This window comes from Diospyros lotus, chromosome 6 (assembly GCF_014633365.1).
Source record: "Diospyros lotus cultivar Yz01 chromosome 6, ASM1463336v1, whole genome shotgun sequence".
Taxonomy (NCBI): Eukaryota; Viridiplantae; Streptophyta; class Magnoliopsida; order Ericales; family Ebenaceae; genus Diospyros; species Diospyros lotus.
In genome coordinates this window covers 7971479-7991935 of record NC_068343.1, presented here as the reverse complement: position 1 = coordinate 7991935, position 20457 = coordinate 7971479, and the positions used below count along the sequence as shown (strand labels likewise).

The following is a 20457-nucleotide window of genomic DNA, read 5'->3' as shown; positions in this document are numbered from 1 at the left end:
TAAGTGAAATTGTTATAAATTTGTGTGTGTTATGTTAATTTACGACAATTATTTATTAAATTTATTTTTTGATTTTGTTAATCCATAAAAAAATGCCCTACGCTAATTGAGTGGGCAAATTAGTATTTGTAATAGAGAAGCAGAAGCTGACCGCTAAGTAGTGAAATATCTTCAATTTTTAGGTTTCCCTTCTCTTTAATAACGGGACAAATTATTTTTAGAAAAAAAATGAACAAACTGTAGATTTAAAGACTCCCACTCCTTCATTTTCTTAAAATATCTTAATTAATATTTCGTGCTCTTTTTTTTTTTGCTCGGCTAATAATTTGTGTTTTTAATTACTTTATTTTTTTCTTTACTTAAAAATAACTTTCAATATCTCGTATTAAATAAAATTGTCATAGACAACGAAAAGATTCTCTTGACTTGTTTGGTATCTAAATTAAATAATGATGTGATAAAATTAATAATGAAATAAAATAATGGTAGAATTAAATAACATTGTCACATTTAGTAAAAAAAAAAAAGCATAACATGGAGTTATATCACTGTCATGTTTCATATGTTAAATTGTACATGAGGTATTGCTATAAATTGATTGTTAAGAGATTAATTTGTCCTTTTTATCTAAATAGATTATAATTTATAAGAAATATAGTTTAATTACAAATATATATTTTAAGAATATATCAAAATTTTAAAAATAATTCTGGAAAGACAAATTAGGAATCACAATCAATAGAATCTTCGCAGGTTCCTCAGTCAATTTAATCATCCATCGAAAACTTCGGCATATGGAATTGGATGAACAAGATCTCTCAAAAAAAAAATATTGTCATCCAAGAGCGTTGCGTTCAATCTGCCTCGCAACTCGTAGAGGCAATTAAAAGTGATGGCGCAATCCCACTGTGTCATGGAGTGTTCCCGCAATCACAGTCCAGTTCAGTCTTCTCGCATATGGCTGGTTTGATTTTTTTGTATAACTAGGGACAAAAATGTTTATGCAATTCAAATGTTTAATCTCACGGATTATATAAAACTAACACTTCTTACTATTTATATAATCTCACCTTAAAAAAATTATTTTAGATTTAACTTATTTTATTCCATATTAAATATGATATTATCACGAAAAAAATTATATTTTAAAACTCCAGGATCTGTTTATCTTTTGCCAATTTGGCGTACTTTAGAATTTACATGGGTAGATCAGCAAAAATTATAGAATCTCTCTCTCTCTCTCTCTCTCTCTCTCTCTCCCTGTGCAAAAAGTCGACGGCATTGCTGTAGTTACAAGGACAAGGAAGGATATCTGTGTAAATTCAAATTTTGCAGGGGCACACGGCTATCTCGTTCGAGACCAGGAGCATATGTAATGCTTCTTAAAAGAGAAATTATTTATATATTTTTATTACAATCTCGTTATGCATTTTAAATTCGTGCCATTTTTCTATGTTTAAAAAATTTCAGTAACATCACATGAATATGATGATGATCATACCAAACAAAAAGAAAGAAAAGAAAAATTACCAGTAAATTCGACAACACATGGCGCACGTCGACTTGGCAGCCTCTCTGTGTACGTACAAACATCTGTAGCCCAGATCTGCGTAACGTCGCCGTCAAATTTCCCGTTACGGTCGCCCGTAGACCCCGTCATTACCCACGGGGTTGGGACCACATACGCATACGCACGTTACGGGGCCAATAAAAACCCATCCCCAACCGTTTAGCCATCCGCATCGTCATCATCACCATCATCGTCTCCGTCTCTCTCTCTCTATCTCTCTCTCTCAAACTAACAGGAACAGTAGAATTCTCAGTGGTTGCATACAAGAATTAACGAAGTTGTCGACAGAGAAAGCATAGAGAAATTCACGGAGTTTCGGTTGAAGAATTGGAGATGGCGGACAATTAAGTAGACTGTATGTGAGGAATCCCGAGGGAATTGGAGAGATTGCAGTTATGGAGATAGCTCATGTTGGTGTCAGGACGAGAGCCCAAGCTCTGGCCATCGAGGCAAGAGCGAATTCGGGACCAGTGAAGAAAAGGAAGCTCGGAGCTGCAGAATTGAAGTTCTCTTCCTCTCTAGTTCAGCTTAGAAGTCGCCGCCGAGTGGCAATTAAGAAGGAGAATCCGGTTTCCACAGCAACTTCGTCAAATTCTGGAAGACAGACGGCTTCGAAAGTTAGATCCTCGAGCCCTAGCTCCGATCAGGTTCAGGCTTCTTGTTGCTCGAGTAACGGTTCGAGCGACCTCGCGAAGGAGGTGCTAGAAATAGTAGATCTGGAGGTATGCCAGGAGTCGCAAAATTTAAATTGTCCTACAATTCTTTTTCTCCGAAAGAGAGTTTCATAACACACACACACACATACTCTCTCTCTCTCTCTCTCTCTCTCTCTCACACACACACACACACACACACACAAGCACACGCATGAATATAGCTTTTACCTTCTCTCTCATGAATTTATTTCTGTTCTTGTGCCGTGATTGCTTTGATTTTTGCATATTTCTAAATTTGAACTTATTATTTTTGCAGGATGACAGCCGTCTTCAAAAGGAAAGTTCGACTTGTGATTTCGACAACGGAGATAGGTATTTGCCGTAGTTTATTTAACCTTCCCATATAGCTAGTTTTGTGCTTTTCGTTGCTTGACATGAATTCGAGACTGGAAAAGAGAGATCCAAAGCTGTGAGGCACTGTATATGCTCCTCCAGTCTGTATATAGCTCCAATGGTTGTTACCTTTTTTCAGGAGAGAGTCCACGCCGTCCAGCGAGTTGCAAGGCGAATCGGGAGAGCTAGAATCAACCACAAGGCCATTGGAGGCAAATTCTCGCCGCAGATCCTCGGCCGAGAAGATGCCATCAGCAACCGAACTTGAAGAATTCTTCGCTGCTGCAGAAGAAGACCTTCACGAACAGTTTAAAAAGAAGTAAGCTTACACAGCACATGTGCCAACCTAAATTTGCTCCGACTTTTTTAAATTTTCTCAGACTTTAACAGTACAAACAGCTCTAAGCGGAAGTTCGTACTCGCAGGTATAACTACGACATTGTGAAGGACGTGCCCTTGCAAGGTCGCTATGAGTGGATTATGCTAAAGCCGTGAGGAAGAAATTAAGGAAGAAATTAAAGACAAGGCCTAGAAATTGAGAAGACCACAATGGATTCTTCTGGAAATTAAATTTAGCAGCGCCATCTAATTTTAATTTAATTCTTGTTGGTCTAGGTCTTTTGTTCTCTTGTTGATGTACAGTTCTCTGTGTCGCTCTCTCTCAGTGAAGTAGGTGATCTGATTGTTCTGATACTGGACTGGTATACGGAGAAGCGTCTGAGAAATCCTGCTCGAATAAAGGTTCAGTTATCTCTTAGCCCTAAATTACGTGTCTGTTGCTTCTCTGCTCTTCCGCCGGCCGGTACGAATGCGATATTAATGTCAGTCAGCTATTTTAGCTTTTCCGTCTGCAATTAATTCACTTCTTCCAAATTTGTAGACGATTTCATCAGTGAAAAGCGTTCCTTTGTTGATTAGTATCTAGTCTTTGTCCTAATATTTACTATGAATTTGTTCTTTCGTCTTCTTTTCTTTTCTTTTTTTTTTCTTGTTTTGGACAGCCGTTGAATATCCTTCATAGAATATCCTTATCTTTTCCACCATCTGGGTTCATACTTCAGTGTGAAATATCAAGACATTTTCATGAATGGATTATTATAATAATAATAAAAGGTTCATTATTTTCAGTTTACATCATACTTATTTTTTATAGTTTTAATTTATAAAATATTTTAAATATTTATAATAAGTCTTTGTTATTATATATACTTAATTAAATGATATTTAAAATATTTTATAGGTTGAACAGTAAAAAATAAATCTAGTTAATTTTATTCTAATAGTTATATTATTACTATTATTATTATTATTATTTCGGGGAGAGATGAAGTTGGCGAGCGGAGCGCTTTGGGAAGTAGTTGATTTGGAGGAAGGCTGGTGGCTGGACGCACCTTGCCGTTGAAGCTACGTACGCGTGTTGAAGATTGGAAAGCTGACGCAATTCCATGTGGAATAGAGTTAGGTTGTACCCTACTTTGTACAATCAGTCGAGACTGGGAGCCGGCCCAGCCGGGACAGAATTTACTACGTACCTCAGCTATTAAGTTTTTTTTTTTTTAATTTTTTTTAACCGAGCTAAAACAGTTACGGAAAGCAACAATGACAAAAATGGTAACTTGCCACAAACAATACGAGAGATGAGGAAGAGGGGCCACATATATAGACATTTCTAGGGAGTGTGGTCCACCATTTCGCAGCAAGCATGTGGGATTTGTGCGTCAGGGACTCAGGGAGGCAATTTTGAATTTCCATTTTCATTAATTTTTATTTTCATTTTCTTTTTTTACCAATCATTGTAGGCTGCGGTTTACATATAATTGGCGTAATACATTTCCATACTCTTCAGAGATTCTTATCCACAAGGAGGGTTGTTTTGTAATTTGTATACTTTTTTAACCCGATGGCTAAATTATATTATATCACGATAAAGAAAAGAGGCGGAAGACAAAGCACATGCTTCCAGACTCGCGTTTCTCTTTTGTTGGTTATGATTGTATTGCCAAGCCAAGCCACTCCTTTTGAAAGCCTGTAACAAAGTTACGATATAGTAATTTACACGTTTGAAGTTGAACTTCGTACATGCAAAATAGAAAGAATCCAACAAATCCAATTGTTAAAACTCAAAACACATTCATATTGATCTGTCATTCTAAAACATTCTTGCCTTAGTTGGGGGTCTCTCATATTTCCCCGTTCCCATTCTTTTCCCCGATTAATAATAGAAGACTCTACGCGGCTAGCTATATATAGCCCGGTAGTGAAAACAATTAGCCATTCATCGACGGGTTTGTATGTTTTAGTATCACGTATTTGGAATTATTCATGGTGACATTCCGTTCGGTCGACTATACGATCACTCTTGGACCGAGTGCAGTTCATTTTGTAGAATTCAGAGCTCATGGGAAAACGTAAATTATTAGTTTAATATATACCTCACATCATACAAGAAATTGGAAATTGCATGTATGACCTATATATTCTTGCAATATTATATATGATTATTGTCCGTGAAAGCTGGATTTTTCAATTCTCCGAATTATATCATGCAATTTGAAATGGCATGTGTCAAGCTTTGCATCTTCATTTCACCAAAAAAACGAAAATAAATTAGAATCTAACTATATATCTTGTTGGTATATCATACAGATTCTTTCCCTAAATGAAAAGAGAGAATGAAAAAACAAAAAACTTATGGGGCATTTAAAGAATGAAATTACTAAATTATTTTTAATAAATAACAAATTTTGACACGTTACGTGTTCTATTACTAAGCAATAAAAGAATAACACGTGCCCTTTTGTCTTTTAAAATTCAAGAGATAAGTCATTAATTCAATTTTCTCAAATCTCAATTCGAAAAATTTGAAATAGAATAAAAAAAATCTCATAAATTAATATTGAGCATCTCGTCACATCCAATTTATATAAAGGGTAGAACCTTTATAAATAAATCTATCTAATTTATCGCTCAATACATATTTATTGATATTATATACTAATTTAAACGTTGATGGTTAGACTGAAAGATCTAACTTTGTCTTTTTTTTTTCTTTTCTTTTTTTGCAAACACTGACATAAACATCTTGATAGAGTTTAGTGATTTGTTCTAATCATCTCACCTTAAGGTACAAAGTGATAAATCGGAAATTAATGTCAAAAGTGTGTAAGGGCCGGGTTGGATTCTCAAAAAAAATCAGCCCCTTATGGTATCCCGTTCATGCAAATCAAATGAAGTTTGGGTGTACGTACCAAAAAAATCTTAATGGTAAGAATTAGTCATGGCGCATAAATTAAATTTGCAGTGGCATGGGTCGGGAAGGTACAAGAATTAAAAAGGAGGGAATGGCAATGGAGTTGACATATGAACCGCAACTGCCAAATGGTGAATGAAAGGATATATAGCGGACTGAAGATTAATTAATTGCATGTGTACTTTAGGCCATCGCTATAGTAATTTGTGCTTGCCCAGAATAAGAAAAATGTCCGCTTGTAGCAGTAGTATGAACATGAATGAAAGGATTGTCACTCTTTCACTTTGTCTGTCTGAACCTTATATCTGCTGCATGTCCTGCTTAAACAACACGACACAATTACCATCTCCTATTACAACCACCACCGTTGCATGCATGCTAACAAAACCAGTATTTTTTTAAAAAAGATTAATTAACTAAACGAATCAATTAATTTGCTTTAAGTAAAAATTAAAATTAGTTGGGATGAAGGAACTGTGGAGAAGCAGCGGCAGGTAGAACAAACAAGGGGCGAATTTGGCGCCGTCAGTCGCGTGGTTAACGCTTGAGTGAGATTGGGAGTTGGTCTTGGATCTGGCGCCCTCTTTTATGGTGTGCCTGGGGACCCGACCTGACCTCCTCCCAAACCAGGTCTCTTCTTCGCGGAATGTTTGACCTCCACTGCCCGCTGCCCATAGAATTTATACTTTGTTTTTTTTGTAATAATTGACTTCACTCACTATCATTTCAGTTTCCACAATAAATCCATTTGTTATTAAGTACATTTTATTTGTTTCCGTATTGGACACAAATAAGCTGTTCTCTTCTCGCAAAATTGGAAATAAATCTATGTAAATGAGTCTCCAATTAATTTGATTTAAAATCTCCCCAGTTGTTAAATATAAAATTTATAATAAAAAAAATATAAGCCATGAAAACTCATTTACATCCTACCTGTAGTCATAATGAGAAGGGCCCATATTCAATGAGCTTGTGGAATGATGAGTGCAGACTTGTGGATCTAAAGAAGCCATTGGAGCCAGCCCAAAGAGAAGAGTATTATAAGGCCAAAGGGCCGGCCCTATAAGAGGACGCTCACTCGAGCCTATAGGAAATATTGAAGCCCATTTCCTGAAATGATTTGAACATTCATTCTACAAGAGAAAATATGGGCCTTCTTTTCATTTTTAGCAAATTAGAAATTTCAAAACAAATTTTATTTGTCAAAATATAAACCCGTAACGAAATGGTTTATTATCAAAACAAGACTAATGCATAGTAGCCTTAATATTTCTATCCTAGTATATATAAAATACAAGATTTTCATTTGTATTTGATAGAAAAACGAAAAAATCCAATGAATCCCATATCTTCCATTCCCCCAAAAGTTGAAAAATAGCTAAATGAAATAGATCTCAGATTTCCAATTGAAGCAACTCCGATTGGAAATTTCTGGGCATGGACTCGATCGATCGGCTGTTTTTCCAGATCTGGGGCTCCACTGTTTTTGACACTAAATTTGACTAAAGGTGAGTGGCCATGCGACAATGCCCGGGAATCCAATGCTTCAATGCCATGAATGATGAACCCAAATGGGTACTATAAATACTATGGCATATGTTTAGCACTGACCATATATATTTATCAATATCAGCTGTATCTCTTCTCGTCTTAATTAAATCAACCCATTAACATCGATCTTATATATGTCCTTGGTAGTTGGCACAAGTAACGCTTTTTAATAGTGGGCAGGAAATCATCAATAATAAGTCTAATTAACCACAGGACCTACCCCATTTATCTACACTCAAAAAAAAAAAAAAAAGTAAAATAAAATCAACCCACTATCATCAACCTCGAGTAAATTCCATTTTTTATGGCAGCCAATTGGGAAATTTATGATTGATTATTGGTAATAATCAATTTACAGGTTTCTTTTCTTAAAAAGTAATAATCCGGCTTTAGCTATAGATAATTCTATATATATATATATTAAGAGGTCCCGAAACAACACTGTTATTGGTCAAAGATGCATAAAAAATGAAGCTCCGTTGAAGCGAGCACGTGTAAGTCCCAGCCTTTGTGGTTCTTCAACATGAAGCAAAATATAAACAACAATAATTAACTAATGTTGTTATGGTAACGTGGGCAGAGAACTTAATTAGGCAGGCAGGCAGGCAATAGCCATTGACCCAAATTAAATCTGTTTGAATTAAGATTCAAATGATCGGCAGAAAAAGGTTAGCGTGGCTTTCTGGCGGCACATGCGCTGCAACTCATTGCCTTCTTTTTTTTGTTTTGGGCATCTGAATGTGTCCGTGGCGCGCCTCTGCCATTTGCCAACAGAAGAGGACAAAGCAGCTACCCTACCCATTTATCTCAACCTAGCTACTCATGCGTTGGTTGCCCACTCTTTCATCTTCTTTCATGGATTTAGCAATCTCCTTCTAACACGAAATCGGGGACATCATGTGCCCACCCCCAAATTAATTCTACGCGCTTTAAATGGTTGAACAAATGAAATGATAAAAGGGGTTATTTAATAAAATGTTTCAATTCACCTAAGACACCCAAAATTTAAAATGGAATTAATCCATCAAATTCACTTAACTGAGTTGAAATAAAATAAAAATTACTAAATACCTGACATTAAACCCAATTCAATGCGAAGGAGGGGGTTGCCCGTTTTACTTTTTTTTTTTTTTTGTAATATTGAAGTTAGTGGAAATTCATGGGGCGGTGGTGGTGTGAGATGGTGGGCAGCTGTGGCTTAGCTGTCACATTGACTGCTGACTGACTGCCTGCCTGGCACGCCACTCAAACTCTCACTTGCCGCCACCACCACCACCACAAGTACTACTTACTACTTGGGAGTACTTAGTAGCAGAGACCCTGCATGTGCCTCCCATGTTCATCTCCATATTTGCCTCTTAAATTTATAGTTCCTCATAAAACTGGGAAGCCAATGCTTGAAATGGACTTCAATTTGCAAAAAATTGTCTTCTGGTTGGGTTTTTAAGTGAACTGATTGATGATTTTAGTGGGGGGAGGGAAGAGGGAATTTGACCATTTGGTAATTGGTTGGTTCCTCTCACTTTCTGTGCCTTTGTTGTCTACCCATAAGACCAAAAAGAAAAGAAAAGAAAAGAAAAAGACCATTTTAATTATAAGGGAAGACAAGAAAAAAAAATATTTGTTTGTATTTTTAATTTTTCTTAAAATAATAGTTAAATCCAAATCTGTTATTGGGGTGTAAATATGAATAATTAAATGATGAAAAGCACCAGCCAGCCTGATCAGAATCACGGAGAAGTTCTTCAACTGCAAACACTTTTGTACATAGCCAACAGTCAAACACCAACTTCTAGACATCACAAGGAGTTCAGCACAGAGACGAATCATCAAAAGTTGTTTAAAAATCCAATCCCCCTTCCCGCTAACGACAAAATAGTTATCCCCTCCCAATCTAAAACCATAACAAATCAAAACAAAATCATCATCATCATCATCATCCTCTTCTTCCTCCTCCTCCTCGTAAATAAAAATAAAAGAAATTGGCCCCAACCCAAATCTCTACAAATGATCACCCTTCATGAAGAAACAAGCCTCCCCCCTGCATGCCCCCGCTGTCACATCTTAAACTCCACATCTCTGCAACCCCCTGTCCCTCCATTATTCACTTCCTGCAAATAAAACCACAATAAATAAAACACATAGAGAGAGAGAGAGAGAGAGAGAGAGAGAGAGAGTGCATTATGAGCGTTATATATATATATATATACTTCCACGAATTTTAATCAAAACAAAACTCACCTGATGATGAGTGCTCTTGCTAGAGTCTCCCTCTTGATCATGGCCAAAACCAGCCTTCTTCTCTATGGACCAATCAGGCTTAGCAGGCTTCTTGGAACCAGTGTGGGCCTTCCTCAGTCCCAGAATCTCCTTCCACTTATTGGAACCCTTTGGCGGCCTGAGAGATAACTCCTCCTCGTCGTCTTCCACGAGCAGCTCCTCCCGGAGAGTAGTGGGCTTATTATTATTATTCTGCAACTGGCAGTCCTTGAAGGGCAGCAACCGGCCCTTGAAAAACAGCTCGTCGGCGCTCATCATGGAGTAGTTGGTGACGGAGAATTCGAAGTCCGGCGAGGCGGCCGGAGGAGGCTGTCTGGGCTGGATGATATGATGAGCGGCTGGCGAGTGGTTGGAATCGACGAAGTCGTTGGAGAAGGAGATTCTGGGGCTCATGGAGCTGCTTTGGGCGGTGGAGGAAGAAGAAGAGTACATGTCCAAGCATGATGATGCCATGGAAGCTTGGGGGAGGGGCTCTGTACTTACAACAAAAGAGAGCTTATTATTGAAAGCACCATTAAACTCTGCCACTGTTTCAACCCACTCGGTAGATGTCTGTATTTATATCTGATGGTGGTGGGGTGGGGTGGGGGGTCTCTCGCTCTCTCTCTCTCTCTCTCTCATGTACGTTCTCTCTCAAGAGTAGTACGTACATGCATGCATACATGCATGTCATGTCATGATGATATGATGGGTTTTGTCATCACATGCATCTGGTTTGCCATTCCATTCTGGCCAAATCTCTGAAATGGGATCCTGGATACTCACTTTTGACCACCTTTAATTTATGTTCTACAGAGTTGAAGAAGGGAAAAAGCATCCATTGAATTGAATTCAATGAATCTGACAAGCAGGTGAACTACGAAACTACAACATCTTTGGATCATATATATAATTACAAAATTAATTGAGTGTGAAAATATATATGAGAATCAAATTAATTTTCTGAGATTTTTTAACTACTTTAATTAATTATCTTGTGACTTAAACACCTCTCACACACACATTGGTATTGTAATAAATGCATTTATAATTACTGTAAAAAATATAATTGATTTGAGGAGATAAAACAAATTTTCATATATATAAGATTCTATCTAAATAGATTTAATTATTATTATATAAATTAATGTGGAAGATGCACCATTAATAATTGAAGGATGCTAGCTGAATGCAGAATGCCTATACATGCATGTGCATGTCATATATTAACCATCCATGGTCATTGATGACTATTTTAACATTTAAAATGGGGGGGCACTGTTTTAGTGATGAATTTATGGAGGGTATGTGATAAAATAATGGATGAGATGTAGGCAGATTTCGGCCATGTAGCTGTGAGCAGTTTCCATTGCTGGCAAAGAAAGGAACATGTCTCGTGTTTCAAAGTGAAAAATACAATAATAATAATAATAATAATAAAGTGGTATTCCATTTCCAGCTTATATATTTTCTTTCTATCTATCCATCATATAAAAAAATTAAATTAAGCTAATGTTCCATTTTGTAAGTTTACGAGTAGTACTAATGATTTAATCATTAATTATTATGGATATAACTGTTTTTAATTATTTATTTATTTGGTGAAATTGGGATACTGCTGCTGGGGCGTTGGCATGTTACCTCCAAGTTGACGGAGCTTTTGACTGTTTTTAAGTGAGAAAGCTGGCGAAACGGATGCATCCGTGGGACCACGACCACGTCATCACCCTTTTATCCATCGAATCAATCATAAAACCTCCAGACACAATAACGACACACAATCCTCAAACCTCCACGAAAATAACAGCAAATCAAATTTCGGAAATGCTAATTATTAATTGTTGTTAGTAGTAAGTAATGATTAGGGAATATTTAAGTAAATCTTTTATATATCATCTTAAGGTGTAAGTATTTTTTTATTAATTAATTGATTTTATAATAATAAGTATGTTTAATTTTAACACTAACAACTATTAATTAATTGTACAAAAAATGGCATAAAAAGGTTAAACTTGTACAAAGGGAAATTGACGCTTATATATGTGTCATATATAAGAGAAGAAGGTTTGGGAAAAGTAAAAAAAAGACAAAAAAAAAGTTGTACTTAAGAAGAGAATATGAGGTTCACTTCTCCCTTTAGTGTGCATAAAATTAAAAGTTATATATATATATTAACATTTTCAATTAATTACATTGTTAGATCAATTTAATTCCATAAACTTAGAAGCACACCATGAACAGTTGATTTTTTTTCTTATTTTTTTAATTATAACTTTTCATTTTTTAATATTAAATCAAATTTTACATTAAGGAAAAAAACAAGTCCAGTGGGATCACCAAAGGCAAGATCCGCCCTTGGCCCAGTTTCTATTTTTTTTTAAAAAAAACTCAAGATGAAAACCACACATTTCTTCGTGTTCCGGTTGATTTCACGGCCCTCATTCCACTTGGTTTCTTCGGCTCTCTGGGCTCTTCTTCCCTTCCTTCCTTGGACTCAACTCGATTCTCTTATTTTCTTCGTGGGCCTTGGTTGGACCAAATCGTTTGGGCCATCCCCTTTTCCTTGCTCCCTTGTTCCGGCCTCTCAAAGAAGGCCCATTTGATTAATCCAAGCTTAGTTAGTTAGAAGAGTGCGTATAGATGGGGGGTTTTTTCCTGCTCTATATTGCGTCCATGAGATTCAAGGATGGCCTCCAAAGCTGGAAAATTCTCAACCTCTACGCAGATTTGAGTGGTTTCAGATTGATTTAAGGTGCAGTTGGTTTTCCTACTCTAGTTTGTTGCCCTGTTTTTATGTTTCAACCTTTTGTTCTTGAGGCTTTTAAGTTTTCATTTGACTTTATGTTTGTATTTTTTTCTTTAAAAAAAAATAATGGTCCATTGCATTTTAGAAAAGTTGATAAAAAGTTACCAAACGGGCTGTTAGCAATCAAGGCATCTAGTCCTAAGTTTATTGCGCTGTTACAAAGGGGCTGCTGGCACAATGCCTGTACCTGGTGTGGTGTGGTGCGGTGTGGTGTGGGTTGGGTTGATCTATCTAGGCCTTATGCCTTGGGTTTATAACTTGCATCCCAGCAAAACAAAACAAAGGGAAATGGGATTTACCCTTCTTAAATACGTTGTGCCACTGCCACTCAATATTTGCTTTAACATGGATGAAAACCTTGGCTTTGAATCCCAAGTGCCTTCATGGCATTGTATCTGTATGTTTGTATACATTGAGATTTGAGATCACAGAAGAATAATAAAATATATATATAGTACAAGCAACGCAACGCAAGCTGGTCTCAATTGACTCGCATTCTTTGCTTCGATTCTTGCAAGAGAATTTCATCACCATACCCAATTAATAATGTCCAATTTCCAAGTTTCAGAGATGCACGTGTTTCCTTAAATATCCAGCACATATACAGCTTTCATCCAACAAATCCTCTCCAATCAACGGCTTGAATCCATCTGAATACTGTTTGCTGCACATGATGAAGCTTCATCATCAATCCATGCATATATAATTTTGATTTTTGACCCCCACAAACCAATTCGTCCTTGGTACCGTTTTCAAGTTAAGAAAGTTATCAAGTCCCTGGGAACGCGGTCTTTAAGTACTGTCCATCTCTTGTTTCTTCTTCCACCTCTTCAAATTAATCCTTTCAATACACATATATATAACAATGCATTCTTCATCTCACCATGGCAACGGAATATACGGTCATCCCGGAGCCATGAACATCTCTCCGGGGCTGCCTTACCCACCCTCCGGCCTCCACCATCCCGGCACCGGCGGCCAGTGGTCGACCGGCCTTTGCCACTGCTTCGATGACCCAGCAAACGCATTCATCACGTGCTTTTGTCCGTGCATCACCTTCGGACAGATTGCCGAGATTGTGAACCAAGGCTCAAGATGTAAGCCTGCTTATTTGATTATGCACTTCTTTCATTAATTTTGGTTAAATTAATGGGGTTGATTTTTTTCCTTTAACTCTTCTTTTTGAATGTATATATATAGCTTGCGCTGCAAGAGGAGGAATATATGCACTGCTGATGCTGATAGGATTGCCATGCTTGTACTCGTGTTTCTACAGATCAAGATTAAGAGGGCAATATGATTTGGAGGAAGAACCATGTGTGGATTGCTTGGTTCACTTCTGCTGCGAGACTTGTGCTCTTTGTCAAGAACATAGAGAGCTCAAAAATCGTGGATTTGATATGAGCATAGGTATACTTACACAAATGCAAAAATTATAAATATATACTCTCTATTTCCACTGTATAAGACTTAATTTATTTGAACTTTGATGTAAAGGTTGGCAAGCTAACATGGAGAGACAGAGGCGAGGAGTTACAGTAGCTCCTGTTATTGGAGCCATGGTTCGATGAAAAGCTCAATTGCAACCTGCATTTCAGCTTTCTTTTCATGAACTCTTGTCATAATCCACCATGTGGGTATTTATGTTAGTATTTGTTTATGGGAATTTTGTGCCATGAACGATTATGTATTAGTAAGTAATTTTTTTTCTTATTCTATATGATATTATGCTCCATTAACAAGGCCGTAAGAAAAAAAAAAACACCTCCAAACCAAAAAAGGCCATCATAAACCAATAAAAAGAAGAGCAACTAAGAACCCAAAATTGAATTAATATAATATATTCTTTATACTTGTTGGTTCTCTTGGATGCCAATCATCTCTCCAGCTCTACTGGCTTCTTTTTCCCGATTTGTTCTCATCAAGAGAATCACTAACACAACCCAAGTTAGTTAGGCTTGCCAAAAGGTCCAGCCAAAGACCCTTCAAGCCCATATCCAATCTCAAGCCCATTACAGCTGCAATTGGCAGCCCAGCTAATAGAGAAAGGGCAAGTTTATATTAAAAGCCAATCTTGATCCTGTGCTAGCTCTCAACACCCCACAATTAGTGGTCTAAATACAGTTGCTACAACTCATACAACCCCGCCATTGACAAGGCTGCCGTCACAAATGACAAAACCACTTTGTTGATGGTGAAAGCCCTTCCCCAAGCGTTTCTCATGCATGTCAAGGCCATTCAAAACCACACATGCAAGTGCACATAGAGATGAGGCTTTGGCTTTGCATGGTTGGTTAGCACCGAGCTCGTTTCCAACACGTGTTGACACAGTCAAACCCAACATGTAGGGAAAGTTGTAGACAAGAGAAGTTGATTGGATGAGAATTCCCCTAGAGACCATCCCCTCAGCTCCATTTGATAGAAAAGCTGCGAACACCATCATTATCTCATACCACCACCATTCCAAGCACACCAATGTACACAACTAGGAATTGCTTGCCAAAGTAGCAGTTTCCGTTCATGAAAACATTGAAAAGATCATCCTTGCAGGTCCTAGAAAAACATAGGTACAAATAAGGCCCAAAAGCATATTAAGGTCTGTGTGGCCATAGCTACGCCTCAGTTGCCAAGGCCTAGACATTTGACAAGGAGGAGTTGATCGGCATGTGAAAAGCCAACGGCAAACTCAATCTGAACATCAAAAGGCGAGTAATTTTTTGGGCCCAAAAGTAGATTTTAGAGGGTTAATAAAGCATTGGAAGATAAGATCTAGGAAAGGGGGAGATAGGTAACACTAGTGGAAGAAATGACTGGATCAAAGTGAAACAAGACAAGGGTTTGATGCGTATGCAAGAGAAGAGCAAGATGACAATAGTGCCTTGTTGGACTAGGCCCCTTAAAGGCCATTACTCAGCTCCACAAGTTATAATTATAATACTTCAAAAATTAAAATTGTTTATTTTTTAAAAATTATAAACACTTTTTACACATATCAAAAATATTTAATTTTAAAAGCAATTCATAATTTACGAAGAAGTATTCTTAATTCTTTGAAGAACTGCTTATAATTCTACATGTCAAAAGTTAGCATACAAATATGTATGTAATCTATTTTTTGGTAATTAATATTACAATTAAGTATCTTCTACAATATAAAAGTATGTCATTTGATATTATGTATTTTACAGAGCTAATAGTATTTAAAAATTAAAATTAATTTCAAATGATGTATCTTTACATTTTTATTTTGACTATACTGGTAAAAATAATATGGTAAAATTATTTACTTAATATTTCCATCTTGGTTCCAAAAAAAATACATGGAACTCGATTCATTCCAAGTTAATAACTTACCAAATTCTGAGTCTACTTGAAATGGAGTCTCTGAGATAAACCAACCTAATTATGAATAGAGCATATAGATATATATTGGAGAGATAATCCTATTAAAGTTATCACCTATAAGTAAAGCTTTGGTTACCGAAGAAAGTAAAGCCCCTTAATTGATTATTGATTGACCACAACAATAATTTATGACATACTTAGCCACATTATTAATCTAGTTATATGTTCAAAATGTGTACCACATGATAAACAAAACATATAAAAATGTGTTAGACCAATTATATGTGGTTACTGGGTTTGAGATGGATTTTATTTTTATTTGTGTAAAACTTTTGTGTGAGGATTTTCTAATTTCCCCATACAAACCTACATAATTTAGTGGAGGATTAATTTTCCCTTTATTGTGCGATGATAAATACAAGCATTGAAGTCAAACCACATTAAATTTATGTCCTTTTTCTCTTGTTTTCTGTGTGATTGTAGGCAATTCAAGTGATACTAGGGTTTGAAGTGATCTTGATTCTTACAAAAATCCTTGATAAGAGGGGGAAAAAAAATTAAGTTGAGGTTCTATTTCGTTTCATGCTTAGTGTGAAACTAGGGGGGACCTCTATCGAAGCCGGAGTCGATGTTAATGATTCAGGTATACGTTACCCAACTTGTTTGTTTTGATGCTTGCACAAAGTTGGTCCATCATGTGTTCGTGGTTCAGTTGATTAAAAATGGAAATTGGGTATGGTGGGAGAATTGAGTCAAAAAAAGAATTGTTAGGAAATTCCTTAAATTCAAGTCTAATTGAAATGGAGTCTCCTGGGATTCTCAATCTAGTTACGCCCAAAGGACAGAGAAAGACATATGAGACTTAATCCCGTTAGAATTGTCGCTTGTAAATAAAATCTCCTAGTTCAATTGTTAATTGACAACACCAAAAATTAGTTGATTATTATGGATGAGCGTTTAGAGTATGTTCCACAAACAAGCTTCCCAAAGTGTAACTAATTATCTGAAGTTGTAAGAATTGAAATGATTTCTAGCTTTCTTTATGCAAAAACCGAACTCATTGGAGGATTTTGTAGTTTTCCTGTTCAAAATTGGATTTTATCACCTTCTTGTGAAATTGTGGGCATTAGCATTGAAACTGAACCATATTAAATTTGTGTATCGCCTCTTCTCTTAATTTTTTGCATACGATTGTCTGCTATTCAATCCTAATAAGTGGTATTAAAGCTACCTAACACAAATGAATAATCAGAATTCTAATTCTCTTGCAACCACTAAAACTATGGAACTAGATTTCCAACACTACAACAATTGGTTCCAAACCAACTAAAAGGGAGTTCTGGAGTAACGTCATCTACTACTCAAAAAGCACCAGTATTTATGACCTGGAGAACAATGGAACATTCCTATCCTTCTTTAATGATACCACCCACCTTCCCATGGTTTACAGTCTCTCCCAGCTCTGACGCGCGCGCGCATATCTACACCCAAGTTGTATCTATATGCGTCTGTATTCATTCATGGTGGTCCATTATGGCGATAGTTTCATTGTTCTCCAAAGAATCTGGGGTCGTTCATTCATCACATCACGTGTGTACAAATAAAGCAACTAGAATGATTGGCTCTTTATATCTACTTGTCAAAAAACGACATAACAATAACATTAACATAAATTTAAATTATTATAACGAAATTTTTTCTTATGAAACAAGAAGACAAAATATTGAGCACATTACTTCATACAAAATTTTATGTCCACGACCTTACCCTTTTCACTTTAAATGACAGGTTAAGTGAGATGAATGCCGTACCTGATATTTCTATAGCAACTTTGTCTCAATAATCAAAACAACAAACCGCTGAGAATCTTCATATCCGCAGTGTTTCAAAACAGCCACCCATAAATGCAAGTCATTTCTATAATCAGAAAATCAACAAATAAGGGTAGAGGTGCTCATTGACGGCCTGATGATCACAGAATGCTACACGTTGGTGTTTCTATCAATGGTGGCAAGAAATAATTCCGAAGGGCAACGTGGGGCCAGACGAAATCAAGGCCCCAAGGAGGGCAAATTACGCGATAATTTGGCAGCAGGAAACATGGAGCTGTGTCTGGATCATTTGATAACAGTTTCAAAGGAAACTATACTGTTTTCAGGAAGATGATCCAAGGGCCCACTGCCTTGTTTTAAGCGATATCAGATTACTAATTAAGAGTGAGACAAAACTTCACCTTCTTGAAGTTGTAACTGTTGCCCTGCTCCATAACTCATACCAAACCTAATGATATCCATCCGGACCATTCCAACTAAAAAATCACACGGCCTTGTGGTCAAATTAGTTTCCTTATTTGGCTTTGCTTCCAAAGCTACCTGTATAAGGATGCTATTATCTTCTGGTCATTGCCAGAAAGCAGACATCTACATCTACAAATTGTAAGAAAATGAACAAGAACTCACCAAAAAATAACCCATAAAATATGATTCTCTTTTTTTGTTACTTACATTATGATTTTCTCAGTAGGAATTTGCAAGGGCAAGCAAATAGAGAAGAACAGGGGAACAAAGATTTGAAACACAATTTTCAAGTCACCAGTACCTTAAAATGATCTAATCATGCCACAAAATATACCTGGCATCAAAGAATGAGCTTTGGAAACTATTCGTGGCCATTATAAGGGGACCATTGAACCTAAGGTAGGTACTGGGAGCCCCAGAACATTCAATACATTCATTGAACTGGTCCTGAAGTGGGTTCACCCATGTGACTTGACTACTTAATTTTCTCTAATTGGTAAATTTCATAAGGGGACCATTGAACCTAAGGGAGGTACTGGGAGCCCCAGAACATTCAATACATTCATTGAACTGGTCCTGAAGTGGGTTCACCCATGTGACTTGACTACTTAATTTTCTATAATTGGTAAATTTCAAATTTTGCCAGGAAGATCAGATAACAAACCAAGCTACTCACCTAAAGAACCTCAAATCCATGGTGGAAAAGACAACCTAAAACTTATTCAAAATAAGACCATTTCTATTTTGGCCAAGAAGAAAGCAGAGGGAGAGAAATATTTACACAACTCCATAGAACGAGGCCAGGTTTATATTAGCAACCCAACTTAACCTTGCCTCAGCCCTCAACACCCAACAATTGGTTGTTTGAATGCAATTGTCCATCTCGCATAGTCCTACCACTGGCAACATTGCCGTTGCAAACGACTAAAAAACTTGTCAATGGTGAAAGATAGTCCCCGTGCATTTCTCATACTTATCATGAATGTCTTGTCATACCTACAAAGCCCTTTAAAACTACATGCAAGTGGGCATAGATGAGGTTTTTGCTTTGCATGGGTGGTTGGCACCAAGCTTCTTTCCAACATGTGTGGACACAGACACAGTTGAACCCAATGCCCTAGGAAAGATGTAGACAAGAGAAGTTGCCTAATCATGGCCGCCATCGCATCAGCTTTCTTTGGTAAAAGCCTAGCAAACACCTTCATCATTTTATACCCCACCACTTCAAGCACATCAAACCACAACTAGGAATCGCTTGCCAAAGTAGCGGTTTTCATTCATGAAAACATTAATTGGTCATCCTTGTCATGACTTACTACAAGCCTTAGAAAAACATACGTATAGATATTAGCCTAATAGCATATTGAAGAATGTGATAACCGCAACCATGACTATGCCTTAGAGGCCAAGGCCTAGCCGATAGACGAGCAAGGAGATGATTGGTTCATTAAGAACCATTGTCGAACCCACATTGAGCATCAAAGGGAGAGTAATTTTCTGGGTCAGGAGAGATTTTTAGAGGGTTGATGAAGCATTGAAAGAGAAGATTTCAAAGATAGAAGGCAATATAGGAAGCAGATATAGAAGAAACAGTTGGATCCAGGGAGAATAAGAGGACAATCTTGATGTTTAACCATAGTACAGGGATGGGTGTGCAAAAACAAAGGAAAGATGAAAATTGTGTGTTGTAGGGTTAAGCCCATTGCAGGTCATTGCTTGAGTACACAAGCCTGAAAATCTGTGGAATTCCATGCCGTTTGCCAAGCCTACAATGATGGAGCAACCAAAGATATTGGAAATGCCAATTGAGAAAGACCCACCAGCCAATTCCTCTTAACCAAACCCCCCCAAGAAGGCCATTGATATTACACATTTTCATCAGTATCACTATATGATACAGCTGTTTGATCTCTTAAGCCACCTAAGTATACTTTCACATAGAAACTTAGCCACAAAAGCAAAACAACAAATTAGTTAGGCAAAGAAAATTATTGAAAATGATGCAGATAAACCCCAAAGAAGGTTTGCATGCGGAATATGAATATGTGTTGAATCTTGATCGAGAACTTCTTATAATTCGAGATGACTGAGAAGAGGAGTAGTGAAAGCAACAAGGGCCTCATGATCATCAACCTCCATATTTCCTTAATAGCCATTCTCTCTCGAGATTTTTATCTTTCTTTTTTTGCTATATCAATATTATTATCTTTCGAAATATGTTCTCATATAGAGAAGGACAAGCAAGAATGCATTCCAATTCTGAATTCCAATGTCAATTCCACTCAAAGTTGATCATGTTGAATTCCAACTTAGGCCAAAAATGCAAGCCG

General features: G+C 36.9%; 4 protein-coding genes across 4 annotated transcripts in view; 2 read left to right on the top strand and 2 right to left on the bottom strand.

Moving 5' to 3' along the window:
- The first annotated feature begins 1728 nt into the window (after positions 1-1728).
- Positions 1729-3536, top strand: LOC127803269 (cyclin-dependent kinase inhibitor 7-like). Its single transcript, XM_052339372.1, has 4 exons — positions 1729-2292; positions 2543-2598; positions 2759-2938; positions 3045-3536. The coding sequence occupies exons 1-4, from the start codon at positions 1966-1968 to the stop codon at positions 3112-3114; spliced, it is 633 nt and encodes a 210-aa protein (XP_052195332.1). The 5' UTR covers positions 1729-1965; the 3' UTR covers positions 3115-3536.
- Positions 3537-9141: 5605 nt separating this feature from the next.
- Positions 9142-10239, bottom strand: LOC127804117 (uncharacterized). Its single transcript, XM_052340854.1, has 2 exons — positions 9662-10239; positions 9142-9531 (listed from the first exon to the last, which is right to left on the bottom strand). The coding sequence occupies exons 1-2, from the start codon at positions 10151-10153 to the stop codon at positions 9478-9480; spliced, it is 546 nt and encodes a 181-aa protein (XP_052196814.1). The 5' UTR covers positions 10154-10239; the 3' UTR covers positions 9142-9477.
- Positions 10240-13236: 2997 nt separating this feature from the next.
- LOC127803825 (protein PLANT CADMIUM RESISTANCE 2-like) lies at positions 13237-14233 on the top strand. Its single transcript, XM_052340365.1, has 3 exons — positions 13237-13582; positions 13686-13895; positions 13983-14233. Exons 1-3 carry the CDS (start codon positions 13351-13353, stop codon positions 14054-14056), a joined length of 516 nt encoding a protein of 171 aa, XP_052196325.1. The 5' UTR covers positions 13237-13350; the 3' UTR covers positions 14057-14233.
- A 3203-nt stretch (positions 14234-17436) lies between these two features.
- The window catches only part of LOC127803824 (ATP-dependent RNA helicase eIF4A), a 31617-nt gene continuing 28596 nt past the window's right edge, over positions 17437-20457 (bottom strand). Inside the window, exon 8 of the transcript XR_008023579.1 lies at positions 17437-18202. The gene's annotated coding sequence lies outside the window, so the exon portion shown is untranslated. The remainder of the gene's footprint in view (positions 18203-20457) is intronic.

Excerpts from the sequence above, each read along its gene's own strand:
- LOC127803269 (XM_052339372.1), top strand. The coding sequence starts at position 1,966 with ATGGAGATAGCTCATGTTGGTGTCAGGACGAGAGCCCAAGCTCTGGCC. Across the intron at positions 2,293-2,542 it reads TAGAAATAGTAGATCTGGAG|GATGACAGCCGTCTTCAAAA; the intron begins GTATGCCAGGAG and ends TTATTTTTGCAG. Across the intron at positions 2,599-2,758 it reads GATTTCGACAACGGAGATAG|GAGAGAGTCCACGCCGTCCA; the intron begins GTATTTGCCGTA and ends ACCTTTTTTCAG.
- LOC127804117 (XM_052340854.1), bottom strand. The coding sequence starts at position 10,153 with ATGGCATCATCATGCTTGGACATGTACTCTTCTTCTTCCTCCACCGCC. Across the intron at positions 9,532-9,661 it reads GCAAGAGCACTCATCATCAG|GAAGTGAATAATGGAGGGAC; the intron begins GTGAGTTTTGTT and ends TTTTATTTGCAG.
- LOC127803825 (XM_052340365.1), top strand. The coding sequence starts at position 13,351 with ATGCATTCTTCATCTCACCATGGCAACGGAATATACGGTCATCCCGGA. Across the intron at positions 13,583-13,685 it reads TGTGAACCAAGGCTCAAGAT|CTTGCGCTGCAAGAGGAGGA; the intron begins GTAAGCCTGCTT and ends GTATATATATAG. Across the intron at positions 13,896-13,982 it reads TGGATTTGATATGAGCATAG|GTTGGCAAGCTAACATGGAG; the intron begins GTATACTTACAC and ends TTTGATGTAAAG.